The sequence below is a fragment of the Ooceraea biroi genome, chromosome 6 (assembly GCF_003672135.1).
Source record: "Ooceraea biroi isolate clonal line C1 chromosome 6, Obir_v5.4, whole genome shotgun sequence".
In the NCBI taxonomy this organism is placed as follows: domain Eukaryota; kingdom Metazoa; phylum Arthropoda; class Insecta; order Hymenoptera; family Formicidae; genus Ooceraea; species Ooceraea biroi.
The window spans coordinates 12,910,945-12,934,493 of NC_039511.1; the positions used below are offsets into that span (position 1 = coordinate 12,910,945).

The 23,549-nt window shown below is 41.4% G+C and overlaps 1 protein-coding gene across 6 annotated transcripts in view; it reads right to left on the bottom strand.

Moving 5' to 3' along the window:
- LOC105276277 overlaps nucleotides 1-22,993 on the bottom strand; it is a 139,766-nt gene extending 116,773 nt beyond the window's left edge. Inside the window, exons 1-4 of one of the 6 annotated variants that reach the window (XM_011333814.2) lie at nucleotides 22,690-22,993; nucleotides 22,533-22,592; nucleotides 18,796-19,313; nucleotides 13,445-13,641 (exon numbers count right to left, since the gene is read on the bottom strand). In XM_011333814.2, coding sequence (XP_011332116.1) covers nucleotides 13,445-13,451 — 7 coding nt within the window. In that variant the 5' untranslated portion in view covers nucleotides 13,452-13,641; nucleotides 18,796-19,313; nucleotides 22,533-22,592; nucleotides 22,690-22,993. Of the gene's footprint in view, nucleotides 1-13,444; nucleotides 13,642-18,795 lie in introns of all 6 variants that reach the window. The other 5 variants (XM_011333807.2, XM_011333791.2, XM_011333800.2 and 2 more) reach the window with 5 other exon arrangements.
- Between the last annotated feature and the right edge of the window lie 556 nt (nucleotides 22,994-23,549).

Below are 23,549 nucleotides of genomic sequence, written 5' to 3' on the forward strand. Positions count from 1 at the left end.
CAGGTTCACAATGACAGACCGAGCAAAAGCACGCATTTATCAACGTAACGCAAGTGTAACTAATGAAACAAGAATTCGGCGGGATACAAGAGCATCAAAGAATAGGAATAAATTACTTGAATAATTACAAAATTCGAAAATTACCATGAATATCCGTTCAAGTATTTCATACGGAACCAGCGTACGCGCACACAAACGTTTGCAGATTACATGAAAATATATTTCGTGGATGTGTTTCAGGCTACAAAAAAATATCTGATATTTAGCAAATATTGCAACAGTAGTGTGTCCCGAGTAAACAGCAAACCGAAAGGTGGAAAAACTATAACTGGTCGTGTGTCCGAATTGATTGGCAAACTTGGCCACGGATTACTCGTGCATTGGTAACATAGCATTCGATGCATAAAAAAAATGTACCATGCAAGATCGCCGCACGAGGAGCTCGGCGATTTGGTTACACGCGTATGACCGTGGTATTCGTTGCACGCGTAAACATCATCAGCTACTCCGAATGCCTGGGAAAGCACCCGCCAGTACTCGCTCGCCGAAACCCGAGAGGGTAGTACTCGACTCGACGTGGTTCGTAATCGATAGCGGTATCCATCGCTCATTCGCGCGTGTATGTACACGCGCGCGTAGGTACACACTTTACAAACGCCGGCACGAATAACAGCCTGTCACGTCGGAAGCCAATAGAAAATGTACAATGCGAACGGTAAATCGTCGAAAAAGCGTACCGAACAAACACGCCGATTTCATGATAATAAAGCTTACGTGCGCTTACTCATGGAAAAAGTTGCGAAGGAAGGAACCAAGCACGATTAATCGGGGAAAGCTCACACGATATCAAGACTGTTTTATTATGTTTTTGTGTCGTTCTTATCCCGTTGCTTAATCTCTGATGATTAATGAAAAATTAATCGATAATTGCACGTCATGCGTATAACGAATAATTTATTTAATTGCTTTACAAAAGTAGTTAATTTTTATCAAGAATAATGATGATTTAAGGGAGTAGTAATAATTGCAATTGTCGCTTGTTCCATTTTGTTTCTGTAACGTACGAGATAAGAAAATATTCTTGTAACACCATAAAAGAGATACTCCCTTGTGGCACTGTAATGAATTCGTTCCAAAGAGCAGCGTCGCGACACCGTATATTTTCAAACTGTTTACCACGGAAACCCCAGCACGCGGTAATATGCGTAACGAAACGCAGCCACATAATTTCCCAATTAACGGGAGGAGCCCGAAGTCGGGTATGATAAAAGTCTTGACATTTACGAAGTGCTTTAGACTTACTTCCGAGAAGCAATTTGCGATCTGCAAATTGAAGTATAGCTGCGATATTCGTTTTACGGAACACAACGCAATTAATGATGCAATTAATCATGCTGCGTGAATAATATTAATATGGGTCAATATTTTATTGATTCTTGCTGATCATTCACGCGTCTAGGTGATAATAAAAAATTTAGAAAAGATATAAAGTCGCGTATGTGTTTGATAAATGCTCGTAAAGTATCCGTCTGAAGAAGAATACGTCTGTGAGCTTTTATCTGGCACACGTCAGTTTCGGTTACTTGCAAATTGCCGATTACGCGCGATCGATAAAAACGATGATAAAAGAGAAGACAAAGAGCTTTATGCTCCAAGGTAATTTACTCTTGTAATAAGTCACGTTGCTTTTTCATCTCTAAACGTAGTGGACGAAGATGTTGCACCGTCGTCAAAGCAAGATAAAACAAAGACCTGAAAACGGAAGGTGACGCGTAACTGTCGCTCGTATCTTCGACCGAGGAAAATTATTTTGCCACGGGCGAGGGATGCTATATACTTCTCAATTAGCTGTGGCGCTCTATGAGAGCAAGAGAGTAAAAGCAAGAAGAGCCAGACCGAGATCTCGTCCACGCTCCGTTGACTCGCTGGACAAACGTGCAGTTGAAATTGAATTACGTAAAGCGCGCTATCCTGAAAATGGAAACATGGGGGAGTTACAGACACGCAGTCGCTATCGATGCATCACGCCTCAATAATCATTACCGGAACGCATAAAGCTGATGGGAATAACGATCGCATGCTCGACGTATCGACAAGGCAATGGAGTGAGAGTTTCGATAGTTCTATCCCTTGGCAACTCTTACGGAGCACGATAAAAATTATTTCAAGCTCGTTAAAGTCAATCTTAATTTCTATCGCTGTAAATTTACAAGGCATTTTACAAAACTTTCAATATACGTATTTATATTTTTTTCTTATCTCCAAAATCTGCTCATTTTACATTTTAGCCTCTTCATATATTCATGTTCAATAATTTCAACAAGAAAGAGGAAAGGAGGAGTTAAAAAGCGGATTAACGCATGGTTACCGTTGACCACGAACAAGTTTTTACGCTTTATTATTAACACTTTAGCGATTGCGATATCGAAAGAGACTATTTTAAACTTATCGATAAAAACGTTTTCAGCAAAAATCAACGTCGAGTCATGGTATACATGGTACAGGAGGGCAATCTGTCGGAGATCAGGTGGTGGTGTAAACGAGGGAGTAGGCGATTGGTCAGTAATTGAAGGTGCGCAAGTAACCTGCGGGGTGTAACCGACGATGGCGACTCGACGGCGGCGGAAAATGGTGGCGAGAGAGAACGGTGATGCGAGAGTCACGAGCAAACACTCCTCTTCTCGTCGCGGCTTCTTCCACGTCCCGGTGCTTGTTCGCCTTGTTGGAAAGCCGGTTGAACGTGTTGAACCTCATGACTTATGGATCCGCGCCGCACTCCACCGATCAACCTAGCCGTGTGCCACCAACATCGTGTGCCACCACCAACCGAAGACTCCTCGACTATTTCCCGCGCTGTTACCAGACTCGAGCAACTCCCAACTATTTCCACTTCTCGACGACACCACCAACGAAGCTACCGGGTGTCCCGCGCAAACCTGTCCTATTATCCGTCACTCAGCGAATCCGTCACTTCCCGAACCCGATGGGATGGATACAGAACTTCGTATAATTCATTATATTCAATCGCGAACCACGAATCAGGGCGATATATCTACTCGAAAAATAAACTGTTTATTATTACAATTACAATTACTGTGTTATTTTCGCAACAATTATTACGACATATTTATTATAATAATGAATATGATAAAGTAAATATACAACGAAATTATGTCAGAGAAAAAAGAAATACTAATGTGTAACTACTGCATCGCTCAATGCTAGTTCGTGTTGCAGTAGTAACAAATAGCACTGAGCAGTCCGACCGATCAAAGCCGGGCGAACTTTTCGCGCAAGCGAGAGCCGATTGCCAACGTGATATTTTGTTGACGGTATTTGAAAAATTCATTTCTGGTCACATGTGACACGTCGAAAAATTCATATATTCACGGCTGCATGTAGAATCAGGTCGACCGAGGTTCACCGCGAAGCGTTCGATAGTTCTTACGAACTGGAGTGCCTGATCGCGCGGCGCGGCTGGAAATTAACACCATAACAGGAAATTGCTTTCACGGGGGAGAAATACGTGAGGTATATCACCCGGCAGTTTGCGAACCCCCAACGACTGCTGGCTAAGCGCGACACCTATTTTGTTTGTCGACCTGCATAAGTAAACAGCACCTATTTGTCGCGGCTGTGCTCGCCACGGCCGCAAGCCAATTTGTCCGGGCCAGTCTGTGGACTGCAACCTCGTTCTATCCACGTTTTCGAAAGCGTTCCCTCGTTTCACCTAGTGGTGAAATTGTGCACTGCGGAGGGACTTGGCATAGGACGGACAAGAAATTTATTGGTTTCCGAATGACTTTACAGCGAGTCATTCGCGTGGCGTCGTCACTTCCTCCTGCGAAATATTTGAGCACGCGAGGAGCATAAAGGCGCGCGCGAGGTCGGATGAATAATACAGGGAGTCACGAAGGGGGTGCGGCGCAAATTATTTATACCGGCACGTGTATTGTGAAAAATATATATGAGGTGTGGCTGAATCTATATAATCTGCTGAGAGGGGATGATATTTACGTAAAAATAAGTTATAATGTAAAATAAAATTTGGTTTATGCATTTACAGTTGTATGTCGTTCAATCCTATTTTTGTGATGATCAAATAAAGTAACATAACTCAGATATCGCAACGTTGCATGTTTATTGCATAGCAGGTTTTGCAACACATATAGAACATATTCGGTGATAATTTAATCAAGTTTTTTGGATTAATAAAATATTTTGTTGTACTACAGAGGAAGCATTTCATGTATTCTGTGTGATATCTATACTGCCATGATAATCGGATTAAAAGAGGCTAGTGGAGAAAAACAAATACGTAATCAAAGCTGGACATTCAGTTTTTTTGAGCGCAGTGATAATCCGTTGTGACGTTATCAAAGAGAAAAATATTTCTGTAATCAAACGGCTATCAGTGTAGACATTCACTTGCACATTCAAGAAAAAAATATCCTGATCAAATCCGGCATAACAATACAGCTTTTGTCACGATCAAGATTGTTGTCCGGCAGAATTTTCCATAGATTTATCGACGACAAACATCCATAAAATTCTATAAATTCCGTGAATGGCATGTGGGCGTATATTATGTGTAATTTACACGCGCGATAAAACCACATCAGTCCGCACGACTAAAGTATAATCTCTCAGTAATCTCCGATGGAAGCGATAGAACTGTAACAATGCTATTCCGCCGACACTAAATTCTCGTGAAAGAAGTATTTTCGGTCACAAATTGAGAGACATGTTCTTTCTGTCAGGCGTAAATTTCCTGCAGAATTAATGAAATGTTTCATTTCAGTCCATGTTTTTCCCCATTCGGTACAGGTCACTACTATTTATAATTTTTAGATAAGTACTTACAGGGAAAATAAATGAACTTGCATGATTATGCAAACTTTGTAATAAAAATCAATTTGGAACATGGAAACGAAGAGAATCAAGACAACTCGGTCAACATCAAGACAACAGACAGATAAAGAAGGAAATAGAAAGGAGACTTATTTCTCAAATCAGCACGTAAACTCTACGAACTCGAGAAACTCGGCACGCCATTAATGCACGACGACGCTGAGAAAAAAGAGACGGCAACAAAAATGCACTCGAGCGAAGAACACTGTCGAGTAATATATCATCTCGTGAAAAGCGCAATGATAGATCGTACTGTAGACTATGGCTGTGTTACACGGCATTGCTGGTGATTTATCGACTCGGTCGGAGTTTTAATTGTATTGCGATTAATCCTAAAAATGGAAACGCATGTCAAGTTTACGTCCCGATAATATATTAATCGAGATAATATATTACGGTAATTAGTAATGTGGTAATTAATGAAGAGCAATAATATTTCCTGCCATATGTAGCGCGACATCAAAAATATTATTGCCTATGTCAATGAGATATGTGTATAATATTAAGATAATGTCAAACGCGTGATAGTGACACGATCGAACAACGTTCGAGCTGCAATTTAAAACGTCAAAAGTATGTTAAATCCTTATCAACTGTTGATTTTTATGTTTTTATCGAGTTTTCAATAGTCATTCATGATAATCAAAATTTTCTGATTTTCTTGCACAATTCCTGTGATAAAAATATACAAATTCAATATTTGATAATAAATAGTGTATCCAATGGAATTCTCCGTTCTGCCCTCTTGAAATTGGATTCCTGGTATATTATTTCGATCCGAATAGCGTACTGCAAAATCCAGTTAATATATCGGATCAAACTGTAGGATTTATCAGTATTTAATGATGAACCTGATATGTTGTACTCTACCTATGTTCATTGCAATGTGTATCTCTGAAATAACAGAGGGAGTGAAATTTCATCAAATAAATATTACCTACTCTATCTACATTATATATATAAATAGTATCTTTATTCATGTCCATCTATATTTATAAAATATATGTATATTGTATATTGTATCGGTTATATATTTTGGTATCATTATTGAAAATTATTTACCTGTTTTTATTGAGATTATTAAGGATATTTTTCTGACTTGTATTTTATTATGCTTCCCCAAAGCACAGAATAAAAATATTCGTTTTATACCATTTTATTTATTAATTACAGTCAACAAACTTTTTGAAGAAATATCGTAACGCAGACTGTATGAAAAATTAGATCTACATTTACATATATTTCAATAAATGAGCAAAAAGCAGTTAATCTTGAATGAAGCTTCTAAAATATCAGCATTTAATTTGCAATTATATCAATTTTTTGTAGTAGACTTTTCATCGCGTGGACACTACAGGTATAAAATCAACATTTATCAGCTCAAAACGAATCGAGCAATTGGAAAGTTTACTTGAAATGTTCTGCGAGACGCTGAACGCGAGTAAAGGAGTTCGATCTTTTGTACAAATGATCGAAGTGCCTCGGGAACGAGAACTGAAAAGTACGTCTGCTTCACAATTCCTGCTCCGTCATCAATTGAACACTCTCAAATACATTGGTAACATAACAAAATGCAACATGAAATACATTTGCAAACTCGCCTCCAAATATCGCATGGTTTGCCAGATTGCACCATGAATTAAATGTTGTTCCTTATTTTTAACTTACTTTCTTTCTCTTTAAGAAAGCGTATTCAGCATGCCAGTAAATCACGTTGCATTAGAATGTCGTGTACGTCCCCTTTATTTTAATTTACAGAAAGACGATTATACTACTTCGTACATTCATGTACTCGGGTTTTTTGCGACTCTCTGAAATAACGTTCTTACTTTCTTGCATCGCACGCTTCGAGGCTCCTAAATCTCCTTTCTAGAGACGCAAAGTGCAGAGATATTTTCCATGTTACTGACTCGACCGGTTCGCCGATTTTCTTGCGCGTTTTATTTGAGAATCCTCGGTCAGTTTCACGAGCAGAGGATATTTCGCGGGATCGTGAACTCGCGATAACGTTGTTGTCGCTCGAGATGGAGACGGAAAATCCCATGGAAAACGGTCGAGAACGGCAAGTGAAAAACTGGTCACGAATAGAGTTTAATAAAGTGTCGCCGACGGAAAACATGTCAGTGCAGTGAGCCACTGTTAAAAGAGAGAACGCACAAACGAATATATATACGTCAATCAAACTATGCAAATAAACGCGGTCGCTGATCCAACTAATTAACGCCTTATGAAAACAAGTGTGACTTGAAGACAAATGAGATAATGGAAAAGGGAAGATAGACGCGGCTATAATAAAATATGGAAATTTTATAACAAAGATTGTGCATTATTCGTGCGGCATTCTATATTGTACCAAGTACGGAAAATGTAAAAGAATAAATTGCATATTAAATATACTACAGCTGATTTTTGCACAAATCGCAGCTCTATAAAAAAAGCGACGAACAGAAGCACGGAGAGGTAGATGAATTTATTATATCTTAGAAGAGAGAAAGATAATAAAAATAAAGCGAGGGGGATGTAAAACAAGACTGAATATATCTCAGTAAAAATAAAGTACCTTTACGAGATTGTACATAGTAAACCATGCATACCTATATATATCTATGTGCTGCTTTTAGAAATATGCAAGACCTTACATAATATCAAAATTGATTAAAGCTGGTATGCTCGGACGATGATCGAATGTATTATATAAGACCAAAACAGTTTTTAATTTATTATGTGAATTAATTGTGAAATATTCAAAGGCGTCGGTAAAATAACGCATTTTATATTAAAATTGATTGCAAATTTCCTCGACGTTATTACTCGAAACCCTGCGGTTAATGAGATTGACTACTCGTAGCCCGACGTCGACCTGATTTTACAATTGCGAGATACGAGAACGTCGGTCGGGTTTGTTAGCATCTTGATCGCGGAAGGAAGTTTAAGTAGGGCGCGTTTCATGGAGGCCGGGATCCGGGACGTACGCAAGAAGGTCACGAACCAATCCTGAAACACATCCTACCGAGCCGGCACGTACAGGGACCTAACCCGGTTTCCGGGTTCAAAGGGCGGTAACGATTTATCGATTATTTACGGGGACGATATCCCGCCACGGAGTTCGCGGGAGGCCGCGAACTTTATCGCGGTGGATTCCGAGTTATACTCCGGCTCTCCCGAAATCTCCAGCCATTCCGCGCGCAACGCTTGAATTTTCATGAGAATATCGACCTGCTCCCGCGAACGAGAAACAGCAAAAGAGATCGACGGTGGCAGGCAGTTGTAAAACCGCCCTCGATGCGCTCCGAGTATTGTCGTTGCTCTTTCCGCCGTCGCGAAGCTACTCGAGAATAATTAAAAGTCATGTCGCGTTGTGTGAATCTTTCACACACCTTTTTCTATCCAACATCACGTACGACACATGTAAAAGCGACACAAACAACAAAATATAATGAGCTATTGCCAAGAATACAAACTGATAAATTATTTTTTGTACATTGAATATCATCGAAAAATGTTCTTTTAATGATTCTTTTATTCTAAATAAATTATGCAAATTATTCATTCTTAATAATTTGTACATTTTTAGCATCATTGAAAAATATACAAAAATGATAAGAAACGATGAAATATATCACGTTAGTCACCGAGTTAATCATGATCTTATTAATCTTGTTGATAGAGGCAAGCATTATTCATGAGGATCGAACAAATCGTCTCTCAAGATATAACGTGAAAACTCACGAAGGCCAAATTAGTCTCTTGAGCTGGTACGACTATTACATCTGGCAGACGCGGATAACACAGTTAGCGGCGCGGGACACTGGCAGGGATTTCGCAGGATAAAACTATAGGATTATCCTTCCCATTAACACCTGCTACGACGGACTTCCTTCTCACTATCTTCTTTGGAAACTACCGTTTGCTTCCAGCGAGCTTAAAGTCCTCCCCGATTATTTCGAAACTTAAATGATGTGTTTATTAAATTAAACACATTCTTGTACACATACCTATATCTCCCTCGCCCCTAGAAGTTTTACGAAGTTTTACGAATTAATGAGATTTCTGAAATTCCAGCGCTGTACTATCAAATTCCGAATAAAGCTCCTGCGTATAATAGAGTGGTATTATATTGCGCGCAATAATAATCGCGATATAATTACACACCGAAAACTTCGACGTAAACACTGGCAAACATTTCTCGAAGTCATTAAAATTTGTTAATTGCGCCAGTATAGTATACGCTCTTCTTATCTAACTATCGTATTGCGATTATGCTTTCGGTTGCGCGAGAAGATTTCACTTCTAAATTTAACTTGACAACCATGCCCCGAATGCGCGTGGCGGCTCTTTAAAACGCTGTCGTGCTCGAAAGAGGAGGCATTTAAAGCTCGATAGAGGAAAGTTATGAGCGAGTAATACCCGAAAGTTACGAGAACTCCTAGAACCAGAGTTGCCTGCGGCAAAACGGAGTTATTGCATAATTTCGAGTCGAACTCTTTGTTAATAATGGGAGGCATTGCACATACAAGTATCTCCAACTAATGTGAAAAATTTGACACTGTGTACATTATTTTCTGCCGTCAGTCATATTGATTCAGTTATTTAAAGTTTCATTTAGATTCCGAGACGGATAAGCAGATAATCGACGAGAATTTTCAACACACTCTGTAAAATTCAACAAGGTAGTTATGAAATTTGAGATATTTGAGGCAGAAACTACCGACTAATTCAATTGCGATAATTGACTATTTTAATATATAGCAGTTATCAAGACAGAATTATCGCGCGTACGGTTCTTCTCAAATTATATAAATCGATATTTTCAGAATATGGAGACTGAAGTGCTAATGTGTCGCGCACGGTTGTAGCATTACAGTTTGACGAATGTGAATCTTGAACTAATGCAGACATCAAGCCAGGAGTAATTTTATTATCTCTGAAATGAGAATTGATCACCCACACATTCGTCTCTGTCAGATGCTTCGTCCTGTCAACGTCCAGCGATTCATTCTCTCAAGAACTATACTGAAAAGGTGGTGTAATATCTCTATGTTTACGCTAAAATCGATATTTCTCATAGCTTATTTAAACGAATTAATGAAATTCCGCGCGCATAGAACTTTAACAATATTGAAATACCGTAGAAATATATATTAATAATTTCATTAAAAGATTTTTTTTTTCTTAGACGCATACTTAGACACTGTATACATATAATTAGAAATTAAATGTGCATAATATAAAATACAAAATAACCAAATGTATGCTGCATTATTTAGAATCAAATAATTGATGATTTTGAGGTATCTTATATAGAAATAAATCATAAAAGGAAAACTTTCTTACATGATAATGGAATTTTAAAACAAGAGAGATTTAGATATCTGTTCTCGCAAAACACAACAGCTCCGGTATTGCAAGATGAGATTGCAGCGCGGATTTCGCGCGGTTTATGCATACGCCTTTTCTGTTGAAAATTCGTGCAACCATAGCCGTACATTTAAAAGCCGACGAGACAAATATTTGCAGAGCACTACGCACCGTTCTCGGCAAAATATTCGTCACGAGAAGACGTAATTAAAGCGACGTAAATTCACGCGCATACCGCCGTTTATATTACACGGGAAAAACAACGGAAACAATTTATCGTCCGTGCGAGTCGCCCCGGCTGCCGTATATTATCAAGGATAATTTATTATCGAGTCCGTGATCCCTGGATGTTCGCATTTCCAGCCAGATACACGCTAAACGTGCGACAAAATACGCGAAAAGGATCAATTTCGATCGATAAATCGCAGATTGTTACGCGTTCGCTACCGTAAAGTAATATTCTGGGATTTCGTATTAAAATCATTCGTGGTCATATAATTATCGATTTTTTATTAATTACACTTTATTAATTAGATTTCACGCAAGCCCGTGGGATCATGCGGACGCTGCCGCTTTTAATTGCCGGTGCTTTTAAATTTTTGTTCCAATTTTGAGGATAAACGAGAAAGCGGAAGCACGAGACGAATTTCAATGAGTGCATAACGAACATCCACATGGTTTAAACCATCACACGCGTGCGCGATTCGGCCGCCAGAAAGAATCGAAGCGACGTTAATTTGGCTCAACGAGCGTTCATATCGCGACAGAAAGCAAGCGGCGCGATTTATGGCCGATACATGGGACCCCGGGACCCGCGATACGCTATCAGCGGGATAATTCAGTATCGAATTTGCGATCGCGATACACCGTTTGCGTCGACAACATACACTTGTGCACACAAATAGCGGGCCGCACAAGCGACAGTTAATCGTGGGATCAGTCGCGCAGGCATTTGCACTCTGCATTTGGCGGCGCAGTTCCCGGCTGAGGCAGCTGAAAGCTGATAGACATGTACAACAGTACGGGATCGAAAAATCAATTAACTTTTATTTTTCGTGTTTGTTGTCAAGAGCAAATGGCACTTGAAGATGACTTTAAGTGACTGAAGACAGATTGACGATTGATTATTGGTTGTCAATTGACAATATATGTGTGAATATATGCGTGCATTTATAAAAAGATATATCGATATAATTATTCTAATCGATTATTTGCATCGACACTTTCTTGGTCAAATTTGTTCTCCATCATATAATAATAATACTTGCGAACTCACTATTAATAACATTTAACAACATTTAGCGGAAAGATATTAAAAGGAATGAAGGACAAAATTGGACGTGAAATTTAAATAAACGTTTAATCGTTGAGCACAAAACCATTATATTGTGATTTAATTTCGGTTCTGTCGAATTTTGCGAATGCGCCACGTGGGGTCGATAAGCGCGAAGGATTTTAATTGTAACGGGCAGAGACAAGATTCGATTAGCACGCCACGCGACTTGGATCGTGTCGGTTATATCATATTCGGTTATTCAACATGGTACACACAACATACACGAACAAATCTGATCGAGCGAATATATACTGTTGTGACACGTTCTTCATCAGTGCGATACAGTTCGGCCGACTTCTCGGAGGAAAATTAGAAAAATAGCGAAGCATTCGCACGCCGACAACAATTTTCCCCGAAGCGAAGGCAATTTAATTTCACGGTGAATACTTCGCAACAAGATTATTTATTTCCTTGGCGTCGCAGCAGTGAATTTATCTAGCGCGTTACTCGCTCCGCGTTATTTTCTATTGCGCCGAATCTTATTAGTCCTCTCCTTGTTCAAACGTTGACTTTTCTCTCCGGCGCATAATGAACAACTATTTGCTAATTAGTTTTGTAGCTAGCACAAATTGCTTTTGCGAACTGACGTTTTAATAAAGCCTACCGCACGGCTCAGATGGCTTACGGTTTATGAATAATGAATGACAAGTCACTGCTCGTCCGCTTCTTAATTACTGGATCCAACGAGCGATCTCTACAAATTGCTAAATAATATCAAGAGATCAGAACAGGTCGACCGAATTTTTCCAACGTAGAAGCAATGAAAACAGTTATCACAAAACGGCAAAGGTCAAAGGTCGCGGGTAATCAGCAATTTTCAACGTCAATGAAATATTGAATTTATTTCCGTATGCATACGCCGCCGGCTAATTGGGTTATGCAAAACAGCTGTTACTACATGGCTACGTGATGCTGGCCGAATTCGCTTTTCGCGGGATCAACACAAATTCCGAAGATTTCGCACGAAATTACCGTCCGAGAATTTTCATACATACTTCCGGAAGTGACAGAACCGCTAAAGAGTGTAATCTGCTAACGGTGCACAGATGGCCGTGATATCGCTGCTTTACATTTTTATTAATCTTTTCAAGAAAGGATCCAGTGTAACCGGTATTTTTGTTACTGGATGTTGCATGTAACCACGTTTTTCACGAGGATGTACAATAATAATTTGACAGGAAATAAAAAGGGCAGCTACACGATTAAAATCTTGCATATGCTTCTTCGTCACGCATGCATAGGCACGTTGATTTGCATGTAACGAGTTTAACTGCGCCCTGTCGCGATGCTGCGCGCGGAGGAGGGTTTTTATCGGCGTTATTAAATCGCGCGCCGCAAAATTTATTTGCCCGAGAAATGAATCGTTATTCGATGTAATTCATCAAATCGACCGTACGCGAAACGAGGCAGCCTCGCGTACATGTCCAACCATCCCTGCGTTCGTTTCGCATTCACGCGTGACTCTTGGGACGCGCGTAACATCGACAAAGCACTCGGGTGTGCTTTTGATTGCTTGTCATGTTGCGCAATTGAGTAATATGTTCTCAAAAAAAAGTAGAGAAATATTAATCCCTAGAGGCTTGTTATATTATTATACAAAGATAACAATTTTGATCACGTCATATTCAGAGTTATTTTCTCTCTCTCTCTCATAACTTCCTCTACCGAATAGAATTAATTGTTACACAACTGGAAAATCTGATAAGCATTCGAGTAAGAGAAACTTGCAGCATTTCTTGGCATTTGCCGCAGTAATCTCTGCAAACAATTGTAGCGCGCGTCGCGTTGTAATTGCAATGGCAGAAACGCTTTAAGATGGTTGAAACAAGATAAACTCACCCTTCATGCCGAGTGATAATCGCACCTTCTTCCAAAATGCCCTCTTTATGGTTTTTTCTTCGTTACACGGACGCCGTTATCGACGTGTCCAGAGAGTGATCTTGTGAGGATTTTGTAGGTAGTCTTGTTTTTGACATGTAAGATGCGGAATAAAGCGAACGACGCGAATCACAAGCTTCACTAATGCACGGCACTTTCTGCAAGCAATAACATACAATGTGGATTAGACAATGTAAAATACGATAAAATAAAATCTTAATTGTAAAATAAAAAGATAGCAAAATAAATGATTCAAGTTTTAATAGAGTATGTATACAAGTAAACAAATGTTTATGAGTAAACAATTAGGAATATTAATTAAACATTTTGTTAATTCGTTAGTTCTATTTATAATATAATTTAGATATAGAGTGTGATAAACTGATAAATATCTAGAAACGATCAGTGAGAGATAGGTTTTTCGTAGAAAATTTATCTATTTACGCCGCTAATTTTTATTTTTTGCGATCTACTTCATCTGTAAAGAAAATCTTTATTATCAGTATAATTGCGAGTATCTCGTCTGGAAATATTTGTCAAGTTCTTTGTCTGCTGCTTAAACATCCGCAAACTGCAGGACAAAGAACAAAGGCATTATCCTCAAGGATCAGCGAGGCGTTGATCTTTTTACTTCTACTTCGATAAATCGCGAGCAAATTCGCCGCGAAATTTCTGCGCGATCACTCGTACGAATCTCTAGCGGGATATCGGTCTGAAGTTTTATTTTTTTCCGGGTCGCATCGTGATAAGAACAACGGACTCGCTCGAATCCTTTAAATCTCATCCGCCTTTTTCCGCTGCGTGAAGATACCGCTTCTACGCGGAAAAAAAGGTCGGCGTGGGTTGCAGACTCCACGGATGTTTCTCTCGTCTGGATTCGATAAATCTTAAACTTTTTTACTGAGTAACTCCTTGGCATGAGTTCTTTCGATTTTCTTGATTCACGGAAGCTCGATCGCTTCGCAATCACATTGCGGCCTCGCTAATATATCGTAAGCGTTGTAATGTATCGTTCTAGCATCTTTCTCAAAAGTCACTTTTAAAATCACGCTTACGTAGAAATATGTCGTGACTCTTTTCATTCTACATGCAACAAGACTTATTTTCGCCTTACGAAAGCGCAATTCCGTTTTCGGCGGAAACCTCTTCTCGACAACTTCGTATTCGGTTTGTCCGATAAATCTCAAACGCTCGAGCGATAATCCATAAATCTCGCCACGGCAAACTCCCGTCCGTCGACTTTTCGACGTCTTGACCGCAGCGTCGACGTCTCTGTCTCGCTCGGAGCCGCTTTCTTCTTTCCTTGTCTTTTTTTTCTTTTCGTCTTACGGACTCGCGTTTTGCCCGGGCCACGCTCCCCGTCTCTCGGGTGAAAATATTTTTACGGGGCAGAAGTTTTCGAGCGCGCACCGGCGTCGTCGCCGTTTCGCTCTTGTAACTATCAGTCCGATAAATCTTCAAGTTCGAGAAAGAGGCCGCCATGTTCCATAAATTTGCTAGCCCGTTCTCCGTGAACTCTCGTCGTCGTCGATCGACTTTTCCACGTTCTGACCGTCTCTCTGACGCGCCCTGTCCATCGCGCGATAACGCTGCTCCGTGCCGAGTTTATAAACGCGTCTCTCCCATGGATTCCTCCTTCAGGAGCTCCTCACACTTTTTTCTCCTCCCTCGTCCATCTCTTCTCACTTAGCCCTCGCTCCTCCTGCTATCGGGGCGTACGCGCCCGATATCCCACCCCAGTCGAATATCGCGTATCGGCCAGCTTTTATCTCATTTTTTGCCGGCTCGACTTCGGAATCCAGCTTACCTCGCAGTTTTCGCTGATCCCGTACACCCCGCGCGACAAAATTTCCTCGGCGAACGCGTAAATACGCCATGGCAGCACGAACGGGGCCGATGCAATCGAATGTCTCGTCTGCGATTCTCATAACGAACCGCGTCCTCGACGACGACGCTGAATCTGCCGACGTCCACAGCGTAAATTTAAAAACCAAGAAAAAAAGAGAGGAACAGAACAAACTCATGTGTTCCGTTTCACACGCACGGTCTGCTCGAAAAATCCCAAAACTGATTCGAATATCTCGGTACCATGAATATCGCACACTCGTCGAGAAGTATCACCGAATATCTATCAACTGTGGAAACGTCATCAAAATCAAGCAGCATGTTCAAAAGATACTGATATTTATATGCCAGTTGTTTGATGTATCACGTTGCAGAAACACAAACAGCGAACACGGCAAATTTTGGTTGAAACTCAGCAAAACGACCACGCAAACATTCGAAATGCTGCATCAAACTTGTGACAATAATTGTTTACATGTATCAACGTCGAAAAAATATACTTGAAATAAAAGACGGATTTTATCAATACGGAGGACATTGTTCTATCTTTTGCAGCTAGAATCTTCCTTCTGAATGGACTGCGTATAGGTTTGCTACGTCCGTTGTACGTGATGAGTGCTCTAAAATCTGTGTATGTGTGATGCATCTTTACCGCTAAACGCGCACGCACACATTAGTCGCACAGGACTATCGTTAAACGTAAAAATTTACGACAGAGTCATCGCTATGTCGTAGATGTTCTTTTTTACGCGGTCCTGTTTTCTCGTGCGTCATAAAAGGGCAAGACGCGCTAAATTCGATAACGCCCTCCTTTTAAAGTTGCTCGACCGCGTCGGACATTACGTCCGACGGCGCTTTTCGCAAACCGGAAGGCCGAAAGAGGACGGTACCCCAATTTACGAGGCGGCTTTACGTCCCGACGGGAAACTCGAAAATGACTCGGCGTAATCCTCGTAAATTTCGCGAAACGCCGCCAAAAAAGGAAAACAAAGGGAGACTCCCGACGGAGTTCTCCTTCTCTGCCTACTTATCAGTGGCAGACGTTGCCGAATCCCGCAGGAGAGATCTTCCCCTGCGTGGACAAAAAAATAAAATTTTTACGAGTTTCCTTTTTTCTTTGATTGCCGAAAAAATCAAATGAACTCCCTGACTGAATCTCGTGATTAGATACAATCGGATTTATGATGCTTGCGTCAACTGTGCAAGATATCTCAAAGGAAAGAATACCGATTCGACCATGCTATTCTGCGAAGTCATCGAAATCAGTACAATGCTTGAAGTAATTAGAGGACCGTTTATTTAGAGGAACTTGGCAGAGATTTTTCGTTGTCTTCATCAGCGTAAGAGGTTCACGATAATACGATAATACGACTTCAAAGAGACAGCGATGCAGAAACGTATCTTCAAATGCGACAAGATTCCCGGGAACGACGGAGAAGAATCTCTTTCGACGAAAGTGCGAAAGTTCGAGACTTATCGAACCGGCAGTAAAAGGATCAACGTGGCTGATCCCAGAAAAGTATTTCACAGCATACAATAACTTCCATGACTCTTCTTGCCTCCATGAATATTTTTCAGATAGCAGTACAAGGCAAAAGAGGTAAAAAAAAAGAAAAGAAAGGACAAGAGAGAAATAAGAGTGAAAAGTGCGGAGCAAGTAATAAAATTCAATAGAACGCGAGATGATGGCGAGACAGACGAGCAAACGTATTGCAGATAGAATTTTCATGTATAAGGCAGTGCGAAATTCTTTCATAGTGATATATATAGATAACATATAACGAGGTATTAAAAATTATACATAAATAAAAATTATACATAAAAATTATACAAATATACATAAGAGCATGTTTTACTCTTATGGAAAACTATTTGTTAATTATTTGCACAAATGCATAATGTATCACATTTGATACATAGTTAAAATGACATTAGTTTCAGCTAGTACTTTGAGGAATTTATCAAACTTGATGTATGAGAGTAATACGTTATCCAAAATTAAAGAGACAACGAATAAATAAATTTTTGACGTCGAACTTCAGTCTGACGTAGATAAATCGATCTCGCACAGCGCTGCCTCTACTTTCCGACAACAATGACGACAGAACCGAGCAACGGAAGAGAGCGGAAGAAATGAACGAGCGTGATGCTGGAGAGGCTTGATAGAAGAGAACGCGAGAATGCGCACAGAAGAATGGCAGAGTAATAGCACAACAGCGTGAGTGTGTGCAAAAGGATTCATTCGGAAGAGGCAGTAAAGGGTTCGAAGCGGGATCGCAGATTGCGGGAATTTCCGTTTTCCTCGCATCCACGATACTTATCGTGCAACGCAATCCGCGATGCAGCGTGGAAAACCAAACGTCATACAGATTCTCGAGATTTCCTGCCGAGCAATCGAGCTCGTCGAAAAGTCACGCGACATTCCTCCGCTTCGGATTTATAAACAGAACTGAAATATCAAATATTTTCAACACTGAAACCCGTGAAAGAGTACGATAAAAATAATAAAAGATATAAGAAAATTATTTTGCCATGGTAGCTTCAGTATTAATCAGATTAGCAATTATCAAGCGAATTTAGAACGCGTTCATAGAAGTATCTTTTAAGACGTGAAATAAAAATAAAATAAAAAGTAAAAATATAAAAATACAAATATAACCTTTTGACTGCGGTGCACTGTAACAGAAAACTATCCACTGTATGTGGTACGATATTTGCATGATAGCGAAATTGAGATTAAATCGCATTAATAAAAACAAGTGAACATTGAAACAATATCTTCGATATTCAGTTATTTCGATTGCTATGCAACATGTAAACTACAGTTGTAATTCTATATCAGTTTAGTAAAACAGTAAATATATTGTTCTGAGCAAACTTTATTGGGTATACACACACCTTTCGTGTATATTAATGGATATGTGAGAGCGTATATATACGCCTTTCGCAGTCAAAGGGATAAAGATAAAGTACAAAAATAACTGCAAAGTACTGCAAAGTACAAAAATAAGAATACCGAAAATATATAGTAATATGAGAAAAATAAAAGTCCACATACTTCTTATGTCTTCTATTTAGTTACATATGTATAGCAATATCTACTGTAGATCTACCCGTACGCGTTATTACATTCGTATTCGCGTACATCTTCGTTCGGAGGTGCAGCGGTCGTAGATTCCGCGGGACACAATGCCTTTGAGCGGAACGGCAAAAGAAAAGTAAGAATTTATACTCGCTCGTGCATTGCTTTCGCGAATAAATATATTCAGTGTCCAAGAAAACCTACGATACTGTCTCCGCGGAAAATATTCCCGCACGATAAACTTTTCTCCGCCTTTTAATGGTACCATTGACACAAACCATATTACTGACTGAATTAAATTACATTTCACGAAGAATGTTTTAATTTTGTAATTCTGAATGTTGAAAGATTATGAATTTTCTTGACACACGCAAGAGGAAATTACCTCCGATAATTCTGGATAATCCAGGACGTCCCCTCAGACAGAATCCCTCGATGATGTCGCACTTCAATCGTTGATACAGAGCAGCATGTCACTGAAACTCGCGATACCCGGCACGTTAAACTGTTCAAAAAATCGACCGAATCCGCTCGAAAAGAGTGTCTCTACGAGTTTTCTTACGCCTGCGATTTTTAAGAGCGCGGAAAACGCACTGGAACTCTCGGGAGTCTCTCAATTATTTCACGGACGTCATCCTCCCGTCCCGTTTTATCTCGTCGCGGAACGTTGGCAAAAATCAAAGAAATCCTTCGCAAGGATATTATCCCGAGGTCCACGGTGTTATCCCTTATCACCGAGCATTATCCTCTTACTATCTATTAACGGGATATCGAGGATCGCTCGAGACGTTCCAACGTCCGCGCACCTTTTTAATTCCTCTTGCCGGTATCTTGTCGCTACTTTATTCCAGTCACGATCTCACCATCCAACCGCCCAGTCCTTCCCCATGCGACGTACAGTTGCTACGTGAAAAGTAATAGGAGCTCATTTAGGAGGCGGTATTAAACGACCGGCCTTAATAACCATCGATTTCAATAACAATCGCGAACTACGCCGGCAGCGTTTTTCTTATTAAAGATAACTCGGAACGTGATTGCCGTTCTCACCGATCGTGATGGTATTTTTTCTGATACATCTCGGTGCGAAAAAAAATCAAAGGTTAAAATATCTCTAAAATTTTCGCACACTCGACGAAATAAATGAGTTGCGCGAATATTCAGCATTGCTCTATTATTATTTTCAAATACAAGAGTATTCGTTTATTATTATTTATTCGCGTTAATATGTATGGAGACTGTTAAAATATTCGCTATTGTTATGTATTTGCAAATAAAAGGAAATAAATACACGATTTTGAGTTTATTTATTTATCTTATTCCTTGAAATAGAAGTTTAAAATTTTCATTAGAAATTTATTCACGTGGGGAAACACATAAAAGGAATTAAACTACAATTATTATTTTTAATATTTGAAATTGTTTGTTATGTGGAATATACGTTATCAAACATTGATATCATGTTAAAGTAAAAATCGAAACATTGCATTTTGCAAAATGTGACGCATGAGTGCTTATTCTTGTCCATTGTGCATAGTTATGAACGCATTACTGCACAAATACTATATCTATTCAACTTTCGCTTTATTAAATAAAGCAGGATTATTAAATAAAACTTAACAATTAATCAGGCACGACTAGGCGGCAGAAAACGAATCTTTAATAACAATAATATAACTTGTAGAAAATGGATCCTACAGAATTCTCTTTCAAATGCAATTCGTAAAAGCAAAAATAAGAAATAAGATAAATAAAACCTTCGAAACCTCAACCATGCTCTCTGCAATATTTAGTAACATTACATATAACGCGAACATGCAGACGATATATATTATCTTCAAACGCGAGCGAGGATCACGATTATTTTCAGCGACGAGCAACAAAGTGCCCTCGAAAGAATCCAGAATTCAAAGAGGAACTCCGCGAAATTCTCGGAGATCCCTCTTTGATCGACAACAGACAAGTGGACTCAGAGCCACCTGAAAGAAACTCCAAGGATTCGATGGAAACCAACTTTCTCCACTCAAGTCGATGCACTGTTACTTGAGTACGCATACTTCATTCACATGCATCTCGTGTGTACGTGAGTGAGAAAATTGACGGAAATAAATAGCGCACGCATGTATTCATCCCCACCAATTATAAATCTTGAAGAATACTTGTTTAACGATTAAGCAAAGCACCCTGGATTTCATGCAGCTTATAATACACCTTTCGAGTACCGCGATTTTACCGAGAATCTAAGATGGAGTACGTTAATACGTCCCCCGTGCAAACGATTATAGCCCTCCGCATTCACGTGCATTAATACCGTCCTTTATACCCGCTGCATAGAACCCGCTCCGAGCGTTTACGTTACGAAGTCGCAGAAAGCGTTTAACGAGCTTTGAAATTTTATCGCGCGGTTAACACCCGCGCCGTTTCCGCTCGGCGATTCCTTCGGCCCTGACACTTTATCACGCGTTGTAACTCGTGCCGTGACTCGCGCGAGGATTCAAGAGGATCCTGCGCGCAGAATATGGATTATTATCCATCCTGTATCGCGGAATGTCTCATCGAAGCGGATTCGCGCTCGCGATAGGATGAACGAGACTTCACGCGATGGCAGGTGACAACCTTCCCGGGATCCGCTTTGAGTGGGCACGTATTCCGTTACCCCCGGGCCGTATCCCCAGAGATTACTCTCGCGAAACGAGCGCGGAAATGTCCCGAATTCCCCCGCCGGAAATACAGTTGCAATCCTACGAGGGACGTATGACGCGAGTTTGAAACATCCGTCAGATCCTTCGAGTCGCGACTTCACTTCCGGGAGGGAGATCCTCCGGGATCGCGCAAGAAAGCATAGCGCACAACAGGCTGCACCTGCATTTTTCAAGGGTTTACGGAGCAGGGAACGGGGTCCGCACACCGTTACGAATACCATGGCGCGTCTCACAGCATGGTCCCCACGGTGAAACCGCGAGACGACGTGAATTTTTCAAGGATACTCCAGCCGCGGTGTTACGACTTGGAAAATGCTATTCATAACGCCGACGCGGCGCTATTTGCGGGGCGGACACGTAGTGATTTTGCATGTTGCATTAAGCGACAACTGTGAAAACAGAATAAACAGCGAACGAGCGAAAGTGCTTTGCGCGATTTTAATGATACAGCGCGAGTAAACAAATAACGTTTTATCGAATTTCAGTGCAATTTGAAAGCTCCGGGGCAGTAATATCCTGGATGCAATCGGCGAGCGATCACGCATAAATTGCTCCGCGAGTCCGTGCGCGAAAGTTGGACGAACAATTTGTTTCCCAGCCCTCGTTCGGTATCACGAGTATTTCTCTTCTAATCTCGCGAAACGGCGCGCTGCTGCCATTAGCAAATGGCTCGATCTGAGTCTCGGAATATAATTCGCCGTTGTGGGAACTAAAACGTTATCCTTAATGAAGGCGGTAATCAATTATCGTAGGGTGCTCCGTAATCTCGACATCACTGCTAAAACAGCGCGCTCTATTACAGTGATTAACATAGTTTTGCCCTCGCTAAACGGCGTAAGGGTAAAAAGATCCGAATCCCGCACTGTGAAGGTCAGCGGTGGTGCGGGTACACTTGACCTGGTTGCGAGGAGCGTAGCGCCGAGCGAACATCGAACGACAGACGTCAGAGAGCGTAGAATTGCAACGCAAATACTCGCGAGCCGCTAGATCCCGCTGTCGCGTCGTTTCGAACGCGTCACTTTAGATTCGTCAACTGCTTCGTCAAGTTCACACTATCACCGACGAATCACGAGCCAGATCGAAGAGGGATCACGTTGAACGCGGTCTCAAGAAGAAGGATTATTTCACGATCCATCGTGACGCACTGTGACATCATAATGATCGACGAGCATGTGCGTGGAGACCCTGTTGTTGCACGAGAGCAATCACTTTAAACTTTCAATCTTTCACGAGGAGCAGGTGATGGATGATTCCTCAATGGAACTTATTTTTGAAAGAGGGTTGTCATCTGCAAAATTCATGCTAAGTAAATTGATACGTCCGTACTCGATACTAGATCAATTCAAGAATCCGCCACAGATCATCCACTGTCCGATCATCGACAAATGCTACTGTCAAATGCAACGCATCTTCCAATAATTACCCCGTCACTTGAAACTGCCCACTCGAGCAGGCGTGAGAGACTCACGAGCGCAATCTAATCCTGCGAACAAAAGAACAGAAAGAAAGAAAAAAAAATGCTTCGATTCCTCCCGCCGCGAAGTCAGGCCTGTCAAAGTCGATCCGATCGACGAAATTACCCCTTCGATCCGAGAACATGAGCACCTTCGCCCCGAGCACGAATGGACGCACGAAGGTTCACGCGATGGTTCCGTTCCTTTTTTTTCTCTCGTGAGCAATGACGAAAAAAAAAGAGGGAGAGGAACGAGGACACGGTCTCTCCGGCAGTGGTGTTCGGCCGCGGGCGCGCTGCTACTGCCGAGGTCTCCTCTCCTTCTCGTGGGGCTAATGCACAGGAGGGATCCCGTTCGAGGGGTTGACCTAGTTAAAAGTCGCGTCGGGGCCGGGGTGAGTGCGCGGCACGGACGCGTCCACGTCGCGGTACGTACTGAGAATACTGCCACCACGTATACGGCATGATCTCACTCTCTCTCTCTCTCTCTCTCTCTCTCTCTCTCTCTCTCTCTCTCTCTCTCTCTCTCTCCCTCCGGCTAAAGCTGCGCGCGGTAAGGCCGCCAGAGAGCTCGTTTCCCCTTTCGCGGTTCTCGCATTCTGCCGCCACCGCCGCCGCCACTACCACCACCACCCCCAGCAGATCGACCTTCGGTGTAGCCGACGTCGTCGCCGGGACGCCGCCGCTACCGCCGCCACCACCACCACCACCACCACCACCACCCTACTACTGCCACCACCACCTCCTCCACCGTCGCCGCCGCCAACGCCGACGCCGACGTAGCCGCCACCGCCGATGCAAGCTCCCTTTGAAGCATCCCCTGAAACCAACCCCTACCCGCGCTCTTCGACCCGCGCTCCCCTCCATATTGATCAGTACGCGCGGTCCGCAGGCCGCAGCATCCAACAACGGGAAACGCGCGCTGCTACACGTTGTCAACATGCTTAGCAGACCGAAATCCCACGGATAGCGACGTGACCCGGCCGC